Raw genomic sequence first — 19,150 nt, 5'->3', positions numbered from 1 at the left:
CAGCAGGGTTAAGTTTACCCGGGTTCTACTCACTGTTCTAATAGCATTTACAAAGAAAGAGGTACGTTCATTTGGTTTTTCTGTGTTCACATTGTGATCCTCTAAAGTACTGATTTTTCATTCTCTAAGGTCAATCAATTGTTCTGTAGATTCTGTAGATTTGAACTGATGTTGCTGCAGATAGAGTGTTGGACAAGGCCTTATGGTGACAACCATTCTAATTTTGTTAATTTTTAAAGAAAAAACTGAGAAGGCTAATAGCTGACATTATTATAGCCTTGCAGAGAGACAGCATATTCATTCTAGAACACTTAAAGAAAAGTATTTTGGGGTTTTGGATTGTTCTTTTCACACACAGGATCATATTTTTAAGTTCAGTCCTCTTCCGTGGAGTTACTAGATATTGCACAGTTTTTTGTCTGTCTCTAGAGAATTGTTAGCTTTTCCTGAGAAGACCAGTATAACAGCTTTCTGTGCAATTTTTCTGCTTTTTGAATACAAGATTTCCTGATTGTTGAGAGGGGAAGTAATTGTATGTTTTAAGGGAGAGGAGTAGAATCACATGTCACATGAGACAAAGCTTTTTGCTTGAATAGCTTTTTCTTTATATGAGGGTAAATATATGTCTCACTTACTGTTATGTTTGTTTTCATAAAAAAATAAACAAGTTTCTTGCTCAAGTGGCATGCAGATTTTCTCCACACAATTTGCTGTTGTAGCAGCTGCATGTGTAGAGTTTAAAATCACAGAAGCACAGCATGGTAGGGGTTGGAAGGCACCTCTGGAGATTGAGTCTAGCCCCCTGCCAGAGCAGGACCACAGAATCCAGGGCAGGTCACACAGGAACATATCCAGACAGGTCTTGAAAGTCTCCAGAGGAGACTCCACAACCTCTCTGGGGAGACTGTTCCAGTTCTCTTGTCACCCTTAGAGTAAACAAGTTCTTCCTTCACGTTGAGCTGGAACTTCCTGTGCTCTAGCTTGCATCTATTGCCCCTTGCGCTGTCACAGGGCACAAGTGACAAGAGGTTGTCCATTCCTTCTTAAATGCTCAGCCCTTATATATTTATACACATTAATTAAATCCCCTCTCAGTCTTCTCCTCTCTGGACTAAAAAGCCCCAGGTCTCTCAGCCTTTCCTCTTAAGGCAGGTGTTCCAGTCCCTTAATCATCCTCATAGCCCTTTGTTGGACTCTCTCAAGTAAATCTCTGTCCCTCTTGAGATCGGGAGCCCAGAACTGGATACAGTACTCTAGGTGAGGTCTCACCAGGGCAGAGTAGAGGAGGAGGAGAACTTCCCTCGATCTGCTGGACACAGTCTTCCTAATGCACCCCAGGATCCCATTGTCCCACTTGGTTACAAGGGCACGTTGCTGTCCCGTGGATAACTCGTCCACCAGGACTCCAAGGTCCTTCCCCACAGAGCTGCTCTCTAGCAGATCACCTCCTAACCTGTACTGGTACGTTTTATTATTCCTTCCCAGGTGTGGGTCTCTGCACTTACTCTTGTTGAACCTCGTTAGGTTCCTTTTTGCCCAGGTCTTCAATCTGTCCAAATCATGCTGAATGGCCACACAGCCTTCAGGTGTATCAGCCAAACCTCCCTTTTTCGTGCCATCGGCAAACTTTTCTGAGAAGACACTCTGGCCTGTCATCAGACCTTGAATATGTTGAAAGTCAGATGCAAGTATCATTTATAGACATCAGTGTTGAGGAAAACGTGATTGAGAACAATTACATTCTGAGTATAACAATTTATATCAGAAATCAAACTGTAACATAAGTGATCTACACATGTGCAACCAGATTCTATCTGTGTTAGCAGTCTGCAAAATCAGATTGTCTTAGTGTTGCTGAAGTCTGATAACTTAAAGTATAAGATATTTACATTACAGACTACCTTGATTTGAATTAGATATGCTTAGAAGCTTATTCTTTTAGTTGATTTGTGGATGCTATAATATGGGAACGTGTATTAGACATATAAATGTTGTTCAGTTTCTGTTAGGTCTTCGGGGTGTTTTAAACATCTTGTATTCTGAAAGAAGTTAAGTTTCAATTTGACTTGAGGTCTCAAATATTTGAAGTTTCATCATGGACTGTTAGTCCACTATTTTTAAAGCAAGATTTTAGATTTTACGGAGAGCTATTTTAAATGGTACCCAGTTTGCTAAAAGATCCAGATTCATAGGACATCAGAAAATTTAGCATGTCAGCAGATCATAAATCAAGATTTGTGATGGACATCTGGTGTTGTCTAATGCTATGTAGTGATTTCGTTTCAGTTGGTAGGTTGTGTTTTGTCTATATTCTCAAGAATTCTGCATTTTCTGATGATAGGAAATCTTTTTTCTCTTTGCAGTTCGGAGTTTGACTTCTTTTTTTGGAAAGGTTTTGTGGGCTTTTTTGCCCCCCTTCCCCCATCTGCTAAAATCAATAGTAGAGGACTGGGGTGTAGCATATACTAGACTTTCAGTTGTAAATATTGTTAAAGCTTATTGTGTAGAGCAAAAAATGCAGTATCAAATCTGCATATAGATATGTAAAGTATAGAGAACAGTTTATTGCACAAAAATCTGTTGTTTGCTTGGGTTTTCTTTCAGAACTGATTCTGTACAAACATTAGTATTCTAATACCGTTCTAATTACCATTCTAATACCATGAATTCTAGAGAAGAGTTTTGTTGGTTTCATAATGTAAATAACTATTACCTGCCTTTCAGACCAGTGCAGTTGCAGAAGCTCAGAAACTAATGACTCAGGCGGCTGACTTGCTTTCTGCCATCCACAATTCATTGCATCATGGTATCCAGGCACAGAATGACACCACTAAAGGAGGTTTGTATGAAATTTTACCATTTTTGCTTTCTTTCTTAACATGCTTTCTTGATAAACTTTAATATCTATGTATCTATTTACTTTTAACTAATAATACTGATTTTGCAAGTTGTTACAGATCTGTGTTGTTTGATCTATTTTTATTTCGCTAAATGATTATTCTCCTGAAAGCAATATTCTTACATTGCTTCAAAGCCAGAGATAATACGAACTTTTGATTAAGCTTTGAATCAATGTATACTACTATTTTAAAATGGGGAACACCACCTCACTATCTGTTTGGGTATATGCTGAGATGTTGGGATTGGGCTTTTAAAGAACAATTGTTGTCTCACTTGGGTAGTTAATGTCTCTGAAAGTTAACTCTCAGTTAAAAAGTTCATTGTGGCCAGTTGAATAATTTGTATTATACTTTCAAGTTTGAAGTGAGTTCTGAAAACACAGCTTAGGTGCAGCTTTTAGCTCTCTTTCTTTTTTGTCTCTTTTTCTCCCTCCCCTCCTCTTTCATTAGATCATCCTATTATGATGGGCTTTGAACCCCTTGTTAATCAGAGATTGCTGCCACCAACTTTCCCTCGATATGCAAAAATAATTAAAAGGGAAGAAATGGTCAATTATTTTTCCAAACTAATAGACCGAATAAAAACTGTATGTGAAGTAGTCAACTTAACCAACTTGCACTGTATACTGGTAAGCATGAATATTTCTTTTTTTTATAGCCAAAAATAAGATCTTAAAAGATTACTTAAAAAAAAATCATTCCATATATACATATTGTTGCTCACTGAAGTAAAAACTGAGCTGTATCTAAAAGCCTTCTGGTGTTTTTCATGGTTACACATAATTTGAAAACTTTCTGTCTTTCCTGATACTTAATATTTTTCTTTTTTTGACAAAGACCTTTTCTTCTCTCAAATAATTTTTCCCATAGTCTGTTCAATAGTTGTGTGTATTAGTGGCAGAACCCAAGCAAGTTAATTTGCTTGTAACTCTGGCTGAAGAGCTGTATCCGCAGTAGCAGAACATAATTCCTAACTACATGCCTGGGTTTTTTTGGATTTGCTACAAGAGAGCACTTAATATACGTTTGTTTAAGCAGGTAATTCCCTGAATAGACATAAAGTTAAGCACCTGCTTAAGTCCTTTCCTGAATAAGTGATGTCATTCTTAGTTACTGGCAACATTTATTATAAGACACTTAAATGCTAGAAATACTTTTTACGATACAAGTGTTCTCTAACTGAGGAAAGAGTCACAGATCAGCTTGAAGATCAAGCTAAAATCTTTGTTCATCTTTTTTCCTGTTAAATTGCTTAACAACTGTTACCAGGAAGCATCTGGTACTATTTAAACATTACAGTTTTGTTGCAGATATGCTTCAGTTACATTGTGATCTTAAGTGTTACAGTATCTTTTTTTCTGGCATCCTTCTAGTTGTGGCTCTGAAGCAAAAATTTCAGAAACCTTTTGTTCTGTTAAATTCAAAGTAATTGCAGCAAAAAAAATATTTTAGCTTCATAATATGTTCTGTTTTGTTGAAACTACTTATGCTTGCTTTCTTACAAGTTGTGTAAGCTATGCTATGTATGTATGTTTGTGTATAGAAAATATAGATGAATTTACACAATTGTGTATATATAAAAGTGCACAAGCTTGTGTATGTATAAAATTTAAATATGGTGTGTTTATGTATAAAAAATTGGCATATTAACCTGAATTGTCTTTTTTTTTCCTAAATGTAAATTAGGATTTTTTCTGTGAGTTTAGTGAGCAATCACCATGTGTTCTTTCGAGATCCCTGTTACAGGCAAGTCCTAATCTGTGTCTTTGAATAAAATACTTCTCCATTCATTATAAGTATGGGTTCATCTTCTTGTTTCAAATATTTAAATTGTTTGCATATCACTTAATACATAAGTGGTAACAATTTTCCTGGAGATACTTAGGTATTATATGGAGGGTTATGTTCTTATCTAATTTTTAAAAACATTTTTAAGTACTGTTGTTTAGATCATGTTAGTATATGCTAATTAAAACAGCAAGTGTTAATTTTGTTTTCTCTGCCTGTACGTGTTTGTTTTTTTTTTTGCTGTTGTTCTCATGTTGTCTCAGTTGTCTCAGGCTGGTGTTTTTTTTTAACCCTCCCTAACTAGACTGAATTTCATGTAGCAGTATAGGTAATCTATACATCAGTGAAACTGGTGGTTAGGACAGAACAGGCCACTACATTTCTTCTCACTGTTTCACTTACCTTGAGAGTAGGTTATGTATTCCATAACTCAGAGTAAAATATACTTCCTTATAGGAAGTTTTGATTTCAATGAGGTGTCCCTAGACATCAGACCTTTGTTACGTTTGATCCCAATTAAACCACATGTAAACCACAAGTAAAATGTTTTTGTAGCATGTGCGTTCTGACCTTCCACTGTTGTGCACATGTTGCACAATCCCTTTGGATGCCTGGCAGCAGAGCTTTTTTTCCTACTGCTGAAGAACCAGCACTGAAGGACACAGCATTTGTGGAGAAAGTGGGATGAGCATCAGACATGACCAATGAAAGCAGTATTGATAGGGGTAGATAGAAGTCTGCCTTAGTCTGAAGATTTAGATTTTTCTGCCTCCAGGGAAACTGTGTAACCTATTTTATGTTACGCTTCAGAAACGTCACTCTCATTAACCATCTTTGAAGTCCAAGAAATAAAACCATTTTACATGCATTGTCTTATACAAGTAATAGAGCTGTATTTTGTGTCATGGGAATACACAGAAGTGGCAGATCTGAATATGCCTCTGAGTCGGTAACCTTGTACCTAGCTGATCCATATTAGTTCTTAAAGCAATCTTACAAATTTCTGATATGTAGATACTATAAGAGCCTTCTGTTAGTAATTTCTTGAACATTACTTTTAAATTAAATATGTTTCTAAAAACATATTTTCACTTTCAGACAACTTTTCTGGTAGATAACAAGAAGGTGTTTGGCACTCACCTCATGCAAGACATGGTAAAAGATGCTTTAAGGTCTTTTGTTAGTCCTCCAGTACTTTCTCCAAAGTAAGTGGATCTTGAGTTTACTTGCATATGTTTAATATGTCTTATGAAAAAAATATTTCTGCTTACAAAAGCAAGGTCAGACATGTGACATTTTGTATGTAGTAGTGCTTATGTATGAATGAGTCAGTTGCTGTTTCTACACTTATGTTTCTTTTTTTAATATTATGCTGCACAGACTGATGATATTTATAAACACTGGTATGTGGATATTTCCCTTTTAGGTGTTGTCTTTATAATAATCACCAGGCAAAGGACTACATTGATTCCTTTGTGACACATTGTGTTCGGGTAAGCATTCATTCAGGTTATGGTGTGTTTGTGCATATATGAGCCCTTCCAAGATTTGCTTACGTTTGAAAATGAGACCAGTTTTTTTAGACACCTGAAACAAAGGCAGAATTGCAGAAGTTTACCATCCTAAAACAGTAAGCATCTTTTTAAAAGCCAGTGTAATTATTGCTGCTTGTTTCCTGTTTTATGCTTCTAGATTTTTCACTAGTATTTCACCTTATTAGAAATCTGCACCTACTGCTTCTTTACAGGGTACTACCATATCACAAAACAAATGCATAACACTAGTAGAAACAGAATTATTTTTACATTTTTTCCAGTTTAAAAAAAAATAAGAATTGCTTTAGAAGATTCAGTTACTGAATGCAGCACAAAGAAAATGTAGAAAATAATAGAACTCTTTAGGTTGGAATAGACCCTTGAGATTGTTGAGTCCAGCTGTTAACCCAGCCCTGCTAGGCCCACCACTAAACCACATCTTTTAAATACCTCCAGGGATGGTGACTCAACCACCTCGCTGGGCAGCCTGTTCCAATCCTTGACAACTTCTTCTGTGAAGAGGTTTTTTCCTAATACTCAATCTAAACCTCCCCTGGTGCAACTTGAGGCCATTTCCTCTTGTCCTGTCACTTGTTACCTGGTTGAACAGACCAATCCCCATGTCTCTACCACCTCCTTTCAGGTAGTTGTAGAGAGCAATAAGGTCTCTACCCCTCAGCCTCCTCTTCTCTAAACGAAACAACTCCAGTTCTCTCAGCTGCTCCTCATAGGACATGTTTTACCCCCTTCACCAGTTTCATTGCCCTTCTCTGGACGTGTTCCAGCAGTTCAGTGTCCTTCCTGGAGTGAGGTGCCTGAAACTGAACACAGGATTTCAGCTGTGGCCTCGCCAGTGCTGAGTACAGGGGCACCATCACTGCCCTGGTCCTGCTGACCACGCTGTTTCTGAAACAGGCCATGGTGCTGTTAGACTTCTTGGCCACCTGGGCACGTGGGTTTAGGCATAAAAACCATCTATTTTATCCTAAGGGTTCTGTTGTGATCAGATTCCTAAAGGTATGTTCGCTCGGTCTCGTGTTGACTTCTGTACAGAGAAAGGCACTTTTGCATTGTTCCAGAGAGCTTGTTTGCCTGCTGACTTGAACTCCGTAGGGAGGCTTAACAAACCCACCTCTTAATGTAGACATATAAACGAGGTGCTTAAATAGACATTATAGTGCTCATCTTGTAGTTTCAAAGTTGTGTTGAAAATTTAAGACTACACTTTGTTTCTTTCAGCCATTCTGTAGTCTGATTCAAATCCATGGACACAATAGAGCCCGTCAGAGGGATAAACTGGGTCACATTCTTGAGGAATTTGCCACTCTCCAGGATGAGGTAATGTCCTAGGCAGCAGGCCAGCAAACTTTTCTTTCCAGGTATATTCCTAACTGAATATAGAGTATGTGGTATTAGATTCTAAATTAATGAAGCGACTCCTCCATTTTTCTTAAAATCTACAGGGCAAGAATTCCTAAAGTGCAGCCCAGGAAGTCTGTAGGATGCATCCAAAGACTTTCTGTTAGGCTTATAAACTTAATTTTCAGTGCAGCTTATTTTTTAAAAAGTAATTATTGCCACTATATCAGAATGAATTAACAGCTTGTAATGAGTTCTGAGTTTTAGTGCTCATGTGGCTGCTAACAGTGTTGCTGTATTACTGCATAGAATTTACATATATGAGTAACTTTTCAGTTTTCTGACGGTTCTAGATGTGGCAATATCTGTAAAAGCATATTTCTGCCATTTAATCTGGACCATGGCTTTAATGACCCATTTTGTGTTCAGACTTTGTTGAGACTTATTTCTGGCAAAACTTGGATGCTGTTTCAGTCAATTGTTCTTCCTCACCTGTCTGCTACATTGCTTTTGTTTTCAATAGGCTGAGAAAGTAGATGCAGCACTTCACAGTATGTTACTGAAGCAGGAGCCACAGAGGCAACATTTGGCTTGCTTGGGCACCTGGGTTCTATATCATAACCTTCGTATTATGATACAGTATCTTCTGAGTGGCTTTGAGTTGGAACTTTACAGTATGCATGAATATTACTACATTTATTGGTAAGAGAATGCTTTATTGACAGCTGTTGGGGGAGGGGTGCCCCCACGGAGTTATGATTACAGATATTTAAAGGGGAGGCTTCAACTATGATTTTTTTAATCTTAAGCTTACTGAATATGGTATTTAGTTCACCTATTCCTAAAATCTCAAGTGGAGAGAAAAAATGTTAGTCTCTCATCTAGATTTACTAAATAGTGTACTTTTTAAAAATGAAATAGTAATTTGTTCTCCATTAAGCTTTTTAAAATAGTATCTTGTGACAGTGAAGGAAAAATATGCCGATTTTGGCAGACAAGAAAATGGAGGAGGAAAGCAATGTCCTTTATTATGTATTGACTTTGTAGTACCAAGATCAAGTCTGAAAGTTGACTCAGTAAAAATAACATCTCATTCTGTGAGCATATTTGAAGAGACATCTGTCTTTAGTGAAAATGATAGCACTATATGGAGTCAAAGTACTTTGTATTTTTTGACTTGCATGCACATTAATTATACTTTTCGTAGTTGATGGCTTAGTCCAAAAGTTGAATGACTTTAAATGGTTCTGTTTTGATTCAGCATTAAAAATTTGGTGTTGAACGTTCCTGTGTTAAAGTGCTTCTCTACTTGGTGTTTTGGGGTTTGTTTGTGTGTTTGTTTGTTTGTTTGTTTTCTGTAAAGCTACCAATAAACTGCTATTAGGTAAGCTGTAAGTCTTCTTTCTGAGAGATTAGACCAGTTCCAATGACTTGAATTTCAATGCATCTCATTATGTTTCTATGCTGTTCCATTAGTAGGTTAAGCATTAAGTAAGAAAACTAATACTCCTAGTAGTTACCAGAACATGGCAATATTATTAAAAAATACCTCAATAAGTAATACCAAGGTTTCTGCAAGTCAATATTTTTTTGCATGCCCATGTTTTCCCTCACCCAATTTTAACTGGAACTGTCAAGTCAACTGCTTTCTCTTTACCATAAGTGAGGAACAAAAAAGAGGAGATTTCTGAGCAGAAATGTGCAGATGAAACTCAGAATTATTTCTCAGTAATTTTTCTTCTAAACTATGACTTCTTATGATGTATTATTTCTTCATCATGTGCTCCAGATCTATAATTTCTACTCTTTTTTTGCATATTGCTTTTGATTTGAAGTCAGCTGAGATTTACTGGACCTGCTTCTGCTTACAAAGAAACTGCTCTTAAAGAATTCTGAAAGATTTCTCTTAAATGTTAAAGAACTGCATGTGGATCTCGTGTTCCTGGAGACTTGGCCCTTTTATTTAGTAATTCATGAGTGCTTGAAATAAAGCAGTAGTAACTTTGTTTCTCAAAAACATTTGTTAGGAATCGCTAACAAAAGTAGTAAAGGTAGTAACATAGTATTTTTTTAAAAGCTCATTCGCTAGGGCAGGAAGAATTCTAGAAAAAGTTGGTCTTCAGTGGGTTTTGAAATACCAAGCTTAGATTTCATTTAGTAAACAACCTTTTGCTGTGGTTGAGTCTTGTTTAAAAAAAATAAAACAAACAAGCAAGCAAACAAAAAAAAACCACTAAAAACCCCAGAACACAAACTAATCTGCTGATTTCAGCTGTAAAAATTAAAGAGCTTTAACTGCACTAAAATTTGTCCTTTCCTGTTAGTTCTTTGAGTAAATGACTTGACATGCAGTGAGGATGTGTGCATTATGAATATATTTTGCGCTGTAGTATGTAACGACTACATACTGTGTTAACTGTAGGTACCTATCAGAGTTCCTCTATGCCTGGTTGATGTCAACACTGAGCCGTGCGGACAGCTCTCAAATAGCGGAGGAGAGAATAATGGAGGAACAACAGAAAGGCCGTAGTAGTAAGAAAACAAAGAAAAAGAAAAAGGGTATGTAGTTGTAGAGCGTAACTCAGACTTTATTTTACTCTCCTTCATGCAGCCATGTAGAATTAAATCTCAAAATTTATAGAGTCAGCACAGATATGGGAATGCAAGATGTCCTGAGTTTTGTGAAGGCTGAATGTAAAATGTTTTGACTAGTCAATTGCTGTTTAAGAACATCCTATTTATTTATTTACTTACTTACTTTTAAATAAGTCTTTCAGATTAACCCAAACTGAGTTTGTGTTCATGGCTTCACCAGTTGTATTACGTATTGGATCCTGTGAGATGTAATTAACAGGTCCAGAGCAGTTACCTTCTGGAGAATACTACCTCTTTACAATCTGTAGTTCCTGCAGAATTAGGTTTTGTTATTGTAGCTGGATTCAAATACTAAACTTCCAGTCTATTTCTCTAATTTTTCTGTGGTTTTAGAAGGTGTTCAAGCATGTTTCTTACTTTTACAAGGGTGAGTTTCTCCATTTCAGTTGAATGGTAGTACTGTTGTGCAAAAACCTCTTGAAAACTCACGCTTTCTCTGGTGTGAATTTACCAATGCCATGAGAGAAAATAAGAATTTTCCCTTCCTGTATCACAGTGCTCTGGCTTTATGGTCAGAACTATAAGCCTGCTAGCAAAAAGACGTCCCAAACCATTGTCTAAACAGTGCTTGATACAGATGTGCCATGCCTAAGTAGCTGCTAGGATTGTGGTATTGCAGTTATCTTAGCATTAACATGGCAAATAAACACCTTGCAGACGATCACTTTTGCCCTTTGCTATTCCTTCTGTTTTGTGCATTTATCCTCGTCTTCCTTTCAATGAGAACAATCAATTAGGTGTGAACAGCTCAGGGTTGTATCAACTACATTACCTTGTCTTGAGAAGTTCATATGTTTTATACTTCTTTTGGAAAGGTGCCCATTGTGTTTGGTACTAGTTAAACACAAGCATATAAAGGACTTTAAAGGAATATTATCAGGGTAAAAGACTTTCTTATTAGGATAAAAATGCTTTAACCTTTTAGTCCTAAAAGTTTACAAAAATCCATTAACTAAGCAGACAGCCCTATCAAATAAAACTTTAAAAATTCTGGACTATTGTTTAGTGTTGTATACTGATGGGCTAGTAGCATTAACCGTCTGGACCACTTCATTTCATTGATGGCAGTATGGTGTTCATGTGACTGGTAAGTATGCCTTGAGATATTTTGTGTAATCAGGAGTCAGCTGAGCAGAAATGCATGTCTGTGCTTTCTGTGGTTCAGTTTCCATTGTTTTAATATATACTTGAGAATTGTGTCATCTTGTGAAAACATGAAAGAACTGTTTTATATGAATTTGTATGTTTACTTATGTTGAGTAAACAAAATATTTTTATGTGAAATTTGCAGTTCGCCCTCTCAGCAGAGAGATCACCATGAGTCAAGCATATCAAAATATGTGTGCTGGGATGTACAAGGTAATTTATTTGTGCTTGCTGAACAGTGGATTCAATTTATTTGTAATAGGAATCAGGCATGCGCTGCATGCCTTCTTTGTTTCTCGTGGGACTGGAAATTAAATTTCTAATGTGATATGGTAAATCCTTTACTATCTTTCTATCCTTCCAGTTATAGCTAAGTCATAGCTTTCATCTGCTCACGGCAAAACGTGACATAAAACTAACACTTTTGACTACCTTTATCCTTTTTAGACAATGATTGCTTTTGACATGGATGGCAAAGTAAGAAAACCAAAGTTTGAACTGGATAGTGAACAAGTTCGATATGAGCACAGGTTTGCTCCATTCAACAGTGTTATCACACCACCCCCAGTCCACTACTTGCAGTTTAAAGTAAGTAATCTTAAAATGTGGTGCCAGTCACGCTTTCAAAGAAGTCATTTGCTTACCTGCTTTAGACGTTGTTGTCATTGTAAAAAGAGCTTTTAATACCTCAAAGTTCATACTGAAGCATAAGTCAAAATGGCAAGGGATTCTAGCTTTAGTTGTGTTCAAGAAAAATACATTGCTTTGAGTTCCTACTTACATTTTTAAAAGTTTCAGAGTTTATCTGATGTGGTGGATTATGAGAAACTTGTGTTGATTTCCATGTAAATAAAATATCTTGAAAGTCTCTTGACAGATTTTTTGGCTGGGGTTTATATAGCAGCAAACAGGAAAATGAGAATGAGTGTTGAAACACAAGATGTGTTGGTTGGAAGGCACCAGTGGAGGCTTGTCTTACCCAGTGGCCTCTACCCTCATGTTGTATTGTCTGCCATTAACAAGAAGCATTTTTTTTCTGATGATTTTGTAATTGCCTTTCAAGTAGCTGTAGGCTGCTATTAAGATTACCCACCAGCATCCTTCTTGTCTGACTGGGGAGGTCCAGGTCTGTTGACCTCTTCTTGTGGGTCACGTGCACTAGGCCCCCAGCCATCTCCGTATCTCAGCATCTTTTTTGCACAAAGTGTCTATCTATCCAACGCTGGATACAATATTTCAGATGTTATCGCACAAATACTGAGTATAGACTGATGACCTTCTTTATCTGCTGGCAGTGCTCCTGCTTGCGTAGCCCTGTATGAGACTGGCCTGATTTGTAGTGAGAGCACCTTGTTGGCTTGTGTTTAGCTTGGTGTTCACAGCAACCCTACTACTCATCCAGCTGGTTACTGGCCTCTGCAACCTAAGGTGCAGAAGTTTGGGCATTTCTTGTTGAACGTAGATTTCTGGAGACCAGACTTTCAGTTCAGACAGATCTTCAGAAACTTAAAACTGTACTATTCTGCTTGCCAATCACTGCTCCCTGATTTCATGTTATGAACAGTTGTAGTGGAAATGAAGACTTTCTCCTTGTCATCGAAGGCTTTTTATCAGTAATTTAAAAATAAAAAAAAAGTTGGAAGTATCAAAGTGACATAAAAGGGAATTTTGAAAAGGTTTAACATCTCACTTTCAGGTTTAATATCTCATCTTTAGTAAACAATATCATATACTTTTTTCCTTTTTTTTCCCTCTAATTTCACACCTTGCTGCATGTACTACTAAAGCAAATAAATGTCAAGTTGTTTAGGGGAGGTATGGTTTTATAAAGAGTATGAAAAATTCATTGCGTTTTGTGGCACTATAAAATAATTGTTAAGCACTATGTTTCTGATCGGTATTTGCCACTTTAAGTAAATGTTCTCCACTTCAGTATTTGTTCTTAAGCTGACATAACATTTTTTCTTTGATATAGTTTTTTGTTTTCATTTAAGGTAATATAAACATATTTTTATTTTAATATATGTTTATTTCTATAACATGCTAGGAAATGTCTGATTTAAATAAGTACAGCCCTCCTCCTCAGTCATCAGATCTCTACATGGCAGCTAGCAAACACTTCCAGCAAGCTAAAATGATTCTTGAGAATATTCCTAATCCAGACTATGAGGTAAGACTGAAATACGGGGCAAAAGGAGTATTTGCTCATGAAAGAATAGATGTTTTTTTTCAGCTGGATCTGCTTGAGATCCAGACTGTACTTTGTGAAGATGCTGAGCAAAGCCGAGTGCTCTGATTGAGGAGCGGATGGGGGTGGGTGGCCCGTTTCAGTACATTAGGTAACATCAGAGTTGTTTTCACTGGTCCAAAAACCTGTCCTTGCTGACTATAGTAGATGCTAGATAGCAACTGAGTTTCTTCTTGCATGTTGCCTTCTGGCCCTGTTCTAAAACCATACTAGTTTTAACAAGAAGGTGACACATTAGTGTCTTGCTTACCTGGAATGTGGAACTTCACATGTACTCCTGAGAGGTGGAAAAATATGCGTGAATATTATCAGGCTGAAAAGAGGAGTCTGACATTTGTTTCCTGAGCAGTTTTTTCAGCATTAGGTTGTCACACGGGTAGGAATGTCTCCCTCTTTGTCCGTAGCCTGAAAACTTAGTGTGTGTGACTATTTTGGAGCAAAGAGCATGCTTATTCTGTTATGTTTGAGCAGGTTAAGAACAGTTATGGGATTAGGTTCTCCTGAGAATTTAGGAATCCATGACTTTTCTCTAGATCCTGGAGGTAACTGCACGTGCGCTATCTGACTGAGGTTAACCAGGGTAGGTAAAGATAGTATGAATGTGCCAAGCGTGCTTCCATGCAAAAAGCCATCAGTTTGATGCTTGAGTTTCCTTCCCCTTCTTGTTGTGTTACAGTGTTGTAAGTAGATGCCTAGATTCTGTCTAAACCTGTATTTGAGTATGTGTTGGCTTTGTGTCTGTCAGGGTTTCCGTAGCAGAACTGGCTTCTGTGTGAAGTTTCTAGAGCCTCCCCCAACTGAAAGTCAGACCCATCTCTGGCCAAGGGCAAGCCAGTCAGTGCCTCTGTGATCAACGTGTTTAAGAGGGGAAGAGCTTGCTGGGCAAGTTTTTTTGTGTTGGGGAGTTGTTTGTTTTGGAGAGGAGCAACCATTCAGACCTCAAGGTTGAGGAGGAAGGAGAAGGAGAGGTGCACCACAGCAGAGATTTTGTTGCAGTCCATGGTGAGATGGCAGGATGTGCCCCTGCAGCTCAAGGAGATTAATGGTGGAGCAAAAACCCACCTGCAGACCCCTTACCAGAGCGAAAGATGGTACCCAAAGCATGCTGTGACTGAGGGAAGCCCGTGCTGGAGCAGTCCGTCACTGGGAAGACTGCAGCCCATGGGAGGGACCTGTGCTGGAGCAGGTCATGGAGGACGGCAACCATATGGGAAGGATTCACACTGGAGAAGTTTGAGGGGGGCTGTCTCCTGTGAGAGGGACACCACACTGAAGCAGGTGAAGACTGCGAGGAGTCCTTTCCCTGAGGAGGAAGGAGTGGCAGGCACAATGTATAATACCCGCAGCCGCTGCCCCCCTCTGCCATCAGCAGGGAGGAGGTAGTGAAATCAAGAGCAGAGCTGAGCATGGGAAGAAGAGAGGGGTGAGGGAGAGGTGGTCTTCAGATCTGGTTGTATTTTCTTATTTTCCTGCTGTGATGACTGGTAAATTGGTGGTAGTTTTGTTGTTTGAATTAACGCTTTCTGCCCAAATCTGTTCTGGTTTTTGCCTGTGAGCATAAGTGGTGAGTGGCGTCCTTAGTCTTGACCCTCTTTTCATGAATTTTTTCCTCCCCATCCACAAAAAGGAAAGGGGTAAGAATAAGTGAGTGGCTGCTGGTTCTTTGTTGCTGGGTGAATGGGCTCAAACCACAATGGGATGAGTGCTTCAGATCTTTACATAGTTCTGCAATTATTAAGCATAAGGCAGAGACCAGTGATTTCTATGGTCTGTTGAATAAAATGTGACTATTAAAATACACACCTGCCTTCATGAAATTTCATTAGTCCAGCTGTTATACCTCAAATCCAAAGTGCCCTGTTCTCTGTTAAAGTGATGCTCCTAAGAGGACTGATGTGTTGTAAACATTCGAGTATTATCTTTGAAATAATTTTGAGGTCATACACTTTCACTGGAAAACTTCCTGCTGTTTTGTGTTTAGGTCAATCGAATCCTAAAAGTTGCTAAACCTAATATTGTGGTTATGAAGCTGCTGGCAGGAGGCCACAAAAAAGACTCCAAGGTAAGAAGATGTCAGTTGAATTGAATGTGAAATGCAGTGTTAGACACAAAGCTACCACAGATTTTCTATGGCTGGATGAGCCCATCCAGGCTATAGTCACTCCAGTGCTTAAAAGAACTGGAAAAGTAACTTAATCCATTTTTCTCTTTTACATAGTTGGTTGTAGTTACTAGAAAACTTCCATCTTGAAGTGTTTCATAGAAAGAGTAGGCGGGATGACATGTACAATGTCATCTCCAAGAGCAGGAGGAAGTAGTGGGGTTAACAGCATTGTCAGCACCTTGTGAACCCAGCCGGCAGGATGCTGGCTCTCAGGATTCGTGGGTGCCCCACAGGGCCATCAGACCTCCTGCCCAAGCCTGAGCGCAGAAGAGTGAAGGCACACCCTGAAGAGGAGCACCAGCACTCTACAGCTTTGTGTGCATCACTGCTGGAGGCTGGGCATATCCATTGGGTTGGAATATTTTTCAGATGTTAAAGGACTAGAGTTACCTTTTTATTCCAGTCTTTTACTGTTGTAAAAGTTTTTCTTCTTTCTGCAGGGTATGCCTCACATTGAGTATCAAATTCAGTAGTACTGCTGCTTAATGTTTTCCATCTTTTCCTTCTAGATTCCTCCAGAATTTGACTTCTCCCCTCATAAATATTTTCCAGTTGTGAAGCTTGTTTGAAACACAAGAGATTATTAATCTGAAGCATAATTTGTATATCAGATACCGGCTGTAGAATGGAATTTCTAGTGCTGTACCCAGACTGAGAGGGGTCTCCGGGATCACACTACTGTTCTACTGCTGTTATGTGATTTGAATTATAACTGCTATTTTAAAATGGTTTGTATAAAGTTTTACAGATGAAGCTGGTTTTAGTTAGCTGTACTGTTGAAGAATGTTCTATTTTAACTGAATTTATTACAGATTTAATCATAGATCATTTCTGTGAAAGAGCCCTGACAGAAAATGGTGGTTTAGGGATTTAATAACAGTTGTGACTGGGTTCTTTATTTGCCCAATCCTGCAAGCTAACCCAATCTTTACAGAAATTAAGAGCAGATGAAAACTAGTCATTTAGCTGTTGTTGCACTGAGTTTAGTGGGTGTTCTTTTACTGAAGTGGCTTGTCTAGGAAGTATTTTGTCTCAAACATAGGAGATTGTCCTTGAACACAGTGAGGAATGGACTAAGGGGCCGGTTAGCTCAGCTGAGCGTGGCGCTAACAACGCCAAGCTTGCGGCAGGGAGGCTGGATTAAAATGATCCTTTCCAGCCAAGGCCATTCTGTGATTGTAGCACAGCGAGTTCCTCTGTGAGAATCTGCCCAGCTAATGCTGCAATAGCCACTAGCAAGACAGGACATAGGCAGGCAACGTAGGAGTGTATCGTGACCACTCTGCAACTTTATTTCAATGCTGTTTTTACTTTGCCATTGCCACGGAGGCATTGCTAATTATTTCATTGCTCAGTCAGCTCTTGCATGACCTTCATTCTTATTTTGACTGTAATGCTGCTTTGGATCCCACTGCCTTCGGTTGTGGTTTGATACAGGGAGAAATCCCAAGCCTACCCTTTCCTTCCTCAAACAGTTCTTCCTCCTGTGCTTTGAGATGTGAAATAATAAACTGTTGTGTTGAGCAACAATGAGAGGAAAAAAAAAGTTTAAAAAGATTACTTGCTTTCTGATAAACCATACTGCAAAGTCTTACCTGGGCCATAAAAGCAAATTCTCTAAGCTTGACTGGGTACGACAGGGCAATTCTTTTTGGTAAAAAATGGCTTCCTCCCTAGTGAAGAGCTTGACCATGCAAGACATAAGTTTGCATTTCTCCTAAAATAGAGTGCTGTGGAGTAATAGCACTTCACCTCCATCACCTAAGCAGCAGCTGGAAACCAGTAAAACCTGAACACCCATAGGTCTGCCAGCAATTTGCAGCTTGAAACAAGCAGGAGTACTGAAGCCTTTCCTGATTTCTCTGCTAAAGAGGCTGTGTACCACTTCATGTGTTTACTTATCACGATTAATACACTTGGATGCTTCTGTATTGTTGCCAAAGTAATGAAGATTCTGGCAAATGTAGTTGTAAAGACAGCAGAACTGCTTCTAGTGCAAGGTACTGAGAACTCACCTTCTTGTAAAAAGTCACAGAAGTCTTGGAACTACATCACAGCAGCTCAAGGACAGCCTTTGGTATTTTCATTAACATTAAAAGTGGATGAACTGTTACAGAATAAGGTGAACACATGGTAGAGAAAGTTATTTTTATTTTAAAATGATTATCTGAAATGGGTTAGGCTTAGGTGGTTTTTTTAAAAAAAAAAATTCAAGGACAATTGTTCATTTAACCCCAAGATGATTACAGCAAAGAAGTTTTCCCTGCAACTCAAGCAACTAAAAAAATTAGACAACACTGTGTAAATTATAGTTCCAAATGAATCTCCTTTTTGTTCAACTACCAGTCCCTTAATATACAGAATTGCAGAATCAAGATCTGCAGGACCCTTGTCTACTACCCTAGTTATACCCCTGAAGCACTCAAATCCACTGAGAATAGGATTTATTCTTTTATGCTTTTTGAATGTTAACTCTTACATGGGTTTTCAGGTCCTCTGCTGTCAGAGGCATAAAAAGTGTGCTTTGTACAAAGGTAGTCTTGTTTATGGAGAGGACAGCAGTCACCTGGCTAGTGAGAAGCCCAGTCAGGTTTGGGTACTGTACAGAAATACAGCCAAAACAATGTGTTTTAAATGAATTTTCTGGCAATGTATTAATTACCTTAAGGATTTTGTTTGTTTGTGATTTCACCAGTATTCATTCAAATTGAATAGTGTTGTACTGTATGTTTTATACTCTTAGAATAAATGATCTTTACCAATCACTATTAAATTCCTGATTAATTTCATCTTGTCTGTATAATTCTTTACAGATTAAGAAAGTGCCCCTTTTAATCAGAGTATCAGTAAATGTTTTACTGTTAGAACACACTATTATTTGGACAAAAAAAAGGGTAACAGCCCAAGTTGCTCAGTACTTGTCAGCTGGAAGAGATGCTCATGCCTCCTTTTCTTTCCTACTGATGAGCGTTTGTTTTTCCTGTTAGACAGTAGTAGTCTGGACCAGGTAAGTCTGACTTAAATGGTGAAAAACAGAGTAACCAAGAATTCAGTACTAGAAGTTAATGCTTTTCTTGGAAGAATTCAAGTTACATGTGGCAAGTCTATCAATGAACTGTTCAACAGGCACCACTTGACTTGAGCTCTGCCTTTCACTTGATGACAACTAATACTCTTTCCATACACAAGAGAACCAGCCCTTCACTTGCATATTTAGACATCTTTAAGTACAGGAGATGTGAACTAATATGCTGAGGAATGACATACATACCACAAAAGTAGTTACAAAATGAAGTACCTTAAGAGAAAGCCAAGACAAATTTGTTTTCTCTTAAAACAGAATTGGTGACTGGGA

The 19,150-nt window shown here is 38.2% G+C and overlaps 1 protein-coding gene across 1 annotated transcript in view; it reads left to right on the top strand.

Moving 5' to 3' along the window:
• The window catches only part of NAA35 (N(alpha)-acetyltransferase 35, NatC auxiliary subunit), a 23,551-nt gene extending 7,187 nt beyond the window's left edge, over positions 1 to 16,364 (top strand). The window contains 14 exon segments of the mRNA XM_009872159.1: positions 1 to 61; positions 2,725 to 2,839; positions 3,351 to 3,529; positions 4,587 to 4,646; positions 5,787 to 5,893; positions 6,115 to 6,181; positions 7,463 to 7,561; positions 8,106 to 8,284; positions 10,005 to 10,141; positions 11,529 to 11,596; positions 11,831 to 11,971; positions 13,431 to 13,553; positions 15,613 to 15,693; positions 16,305 to 16,364. The exon segment at positions 1 to 61 is cut by the window's left edge and continues 5 nt beyond it. Of these exon segments, the coding sequence (XP_009870461.1) occupies positions 1 to 61; positions 2,725 to 2,839; positions 3,351 to 3,529; positions 4,587 to 4,646; positions 5,787 to 5,893; positions 6,115 to 6,181; positions 7,463 to 7,561; positions 8,106 to 8,284; positions 10,005 to 10,141; positions 11,529 to 11,596; positions 11,831 to 11,971; positions 13,431 to 13,553; positions 15,613 to 15,693; positions 16,305 to 16,364 (1,477 nt within the window).
• The last annotated feature ends 2,786 nt before the right edge of the window (positions 16,365 to 19,150 follow it).

The sequence above is a fragment of the Apaloderma vittatum genome, unplaced genomic scaffold (assembly GCF_000703405.1).
Source record: "Apaloderma vittatum isolate BGI_N311 unplaced genomic scaffold, ASM70340v1 scaffold15596, whole genome shotgun sequence".
Lineage (NCBI taxonomy): Eukaryota > Metazoa > Chordata > Aves > Trogoniformes > Trogonidae > Apaloderma > Apaloderma vittatum.
This window is presented reverse-complemented; position numbering and strand designations above follow the sequence as displayed.